The following is a 1,673-nucleotide window of genomic DNA, read 5'->3' as shown; positions in this document are numbered from 1 at the left end:
AGAAATTCCCACCTTAATGCTTTCTTCAATTTTATCCCACCAAACCATCTCTACTTCGTTCCTTCTCACGTTTGAGAACCAATTCTTCCTGACATACAAGTAATTTGTCTAACTGATAGTAATGTTTATTTCATTGTAATTAATCTACATATCAAGAGCAAGATAATCCAAGATGGCACCCGGATGATGGCTGACTTAGTCTGCAATCTTGGTTACTAATGCATGATTAGATGAAGAAGTGTTATAAATGCAGCTCTCCTAATATGCCCTAAATCCCAGTCAGTAAATAAAATTGTGCGCATCTTTTCCTTTTTAAGACGGGAATTGAGAGCATTGCAGCTGGAAAACTACGCACTCGAAAAGCAGCTCTACATGAGCAACGCGCCCAGTTCCGCGGAATTGAATGTACCAGATCAACAGGGCACCACTCTTTCTCAATCTATGAAACACCTAAGCCTCTCCTCGCCCCCATCCTCACCAGAGCTCTCCCTTGCCCCGCAGAAACCGATGTCAAAACGACTCGCCGTGACTGCGGGCCGGCGCCTACCCAACGCCTCTCATCTCGTCTCCCCCCCTAAGGGCGGCTTTCTCTCCGCCAATACCAATCTGACCGTTCGACGACACAGCTCCTCCATCGGAGGGACAATAGAATCCCAGGGACGTCCGCGGCGATCACTCCCCAATCCTGGCGTCCCTGGCAGCAGTGGCGGGGGTGGTAGCGGCAATGGTAGTGGTGGTAGTGGCAGTGGTGTAAACTGGAAGCACCAAAAGCGCTGTATTGGGGGTGACGAAGACTTGTCAGAGGGTTACAAGAGCAGGGAGGACAGTCCGGTGCAGTATCTGTCGCGGGTGGGAGTACATGAAGGCAACTCAAGCAGCGCGACCAACGTGAGCACGCTTTCGTGGGGTCAGCAGAGCGGCCGGCTTTCAACCGGTCAGCGGCAGCAGCTACGGCCGCACACTGCCACCTCGGCCACTTCTCCTGTTCACCTACAAGGGCACAACAGCCACAGCTCTCTGACGCCTACATTGGTGTTCAGCCTATCCTCAGAGGACAGTGCCTGTGGTGGTGCCGATGGTGATGCCAGTGGCAACGAGGCAATGTGAATGGGCTCCTCTCTCCTCCTCCAACTCGCTTCGGTGCTCTCTTATTTCACCGTCTCCAACTATATTCGCCTCCATTTGCTTATCAAAGAATAAATAAACTATCCACATGTTTGAAGGCATCATTTTTTGACAATACTCCTTTTTTAGATTTCCGACGGAATATAATAATAAAATCGGAATCGATGTTGATTGAAATATATGTAAAGAGAAAGCACTGAGAGAAAGTGAAATCTTTATGATAATACCAAATTTTTATCAATCTAAGGTGACCAAACAACACTCTAAGGTCAATTATTTAACTTATGAGCTCATTTATCCATAAATAACTAATGATATAACATTTGGGCTCTTAGTTTGTCAATCGCTATCTTCTCCCTAGCCCTCAATTACCTTATATTTCGATAAAATTTAATGACACTTGCATCAGAGGGGATAAGGTGTGAGAGAGTCGCAATGAAATTACGAAAATTTAGGAAAATTTGGGTTCTGCGATTATATCACATCCGCACAAGTGAATGACCTACAAGTAACGATGTTTTCGCCACTTATTTGAATGGAGAACTTGG

The 1,673-nt window shown here is 46.3% G+C and overlaps 1 protein-coding gene across 1 annotated transcript; it reads left to right on the top strand. All coding sequences in view use genetic code 11, as the record gives it.

Annotated features, from left to right (window-relative positions):
- Nucleotides 1-372: 372 nt before the first annotated feature.
- On the top strand, nt 373-1,107 carry EGR_04607 (hypothetical protein; the record flags this gene model as incomplete). Its single annotated transcript, XM_024493856.1, has 1 exon — nt 373-1,107. One exon carries the CDS (start codon nt 373-375, stop codon nt 1,105-1,107), a length of 735 nt encoding a protein of 244 aa, XP_024351784.1.
- Between the last annotated feature and the right edge of the window lie 566 nt (nt 1,108-1,673).

Source organism: Echinococcus granulosus, assembly GCF_000524195.1.
Source record: "Echinococcus granulosus chromosome Unknown EG_S00029, whole genome shotgun sequence".
NCBI classification, from domain to species: Eukaryota; Metazoa; Platyhelminthes; class Cestoda; order Cyclophyllidea; family Taeniidae; genus Echinococcus; species Echinococcus granulosus.
Note: the sequence above shows the minus strand (reverse complement) of the source record. Positions and strands in the feature narration are given on the sequence as shown.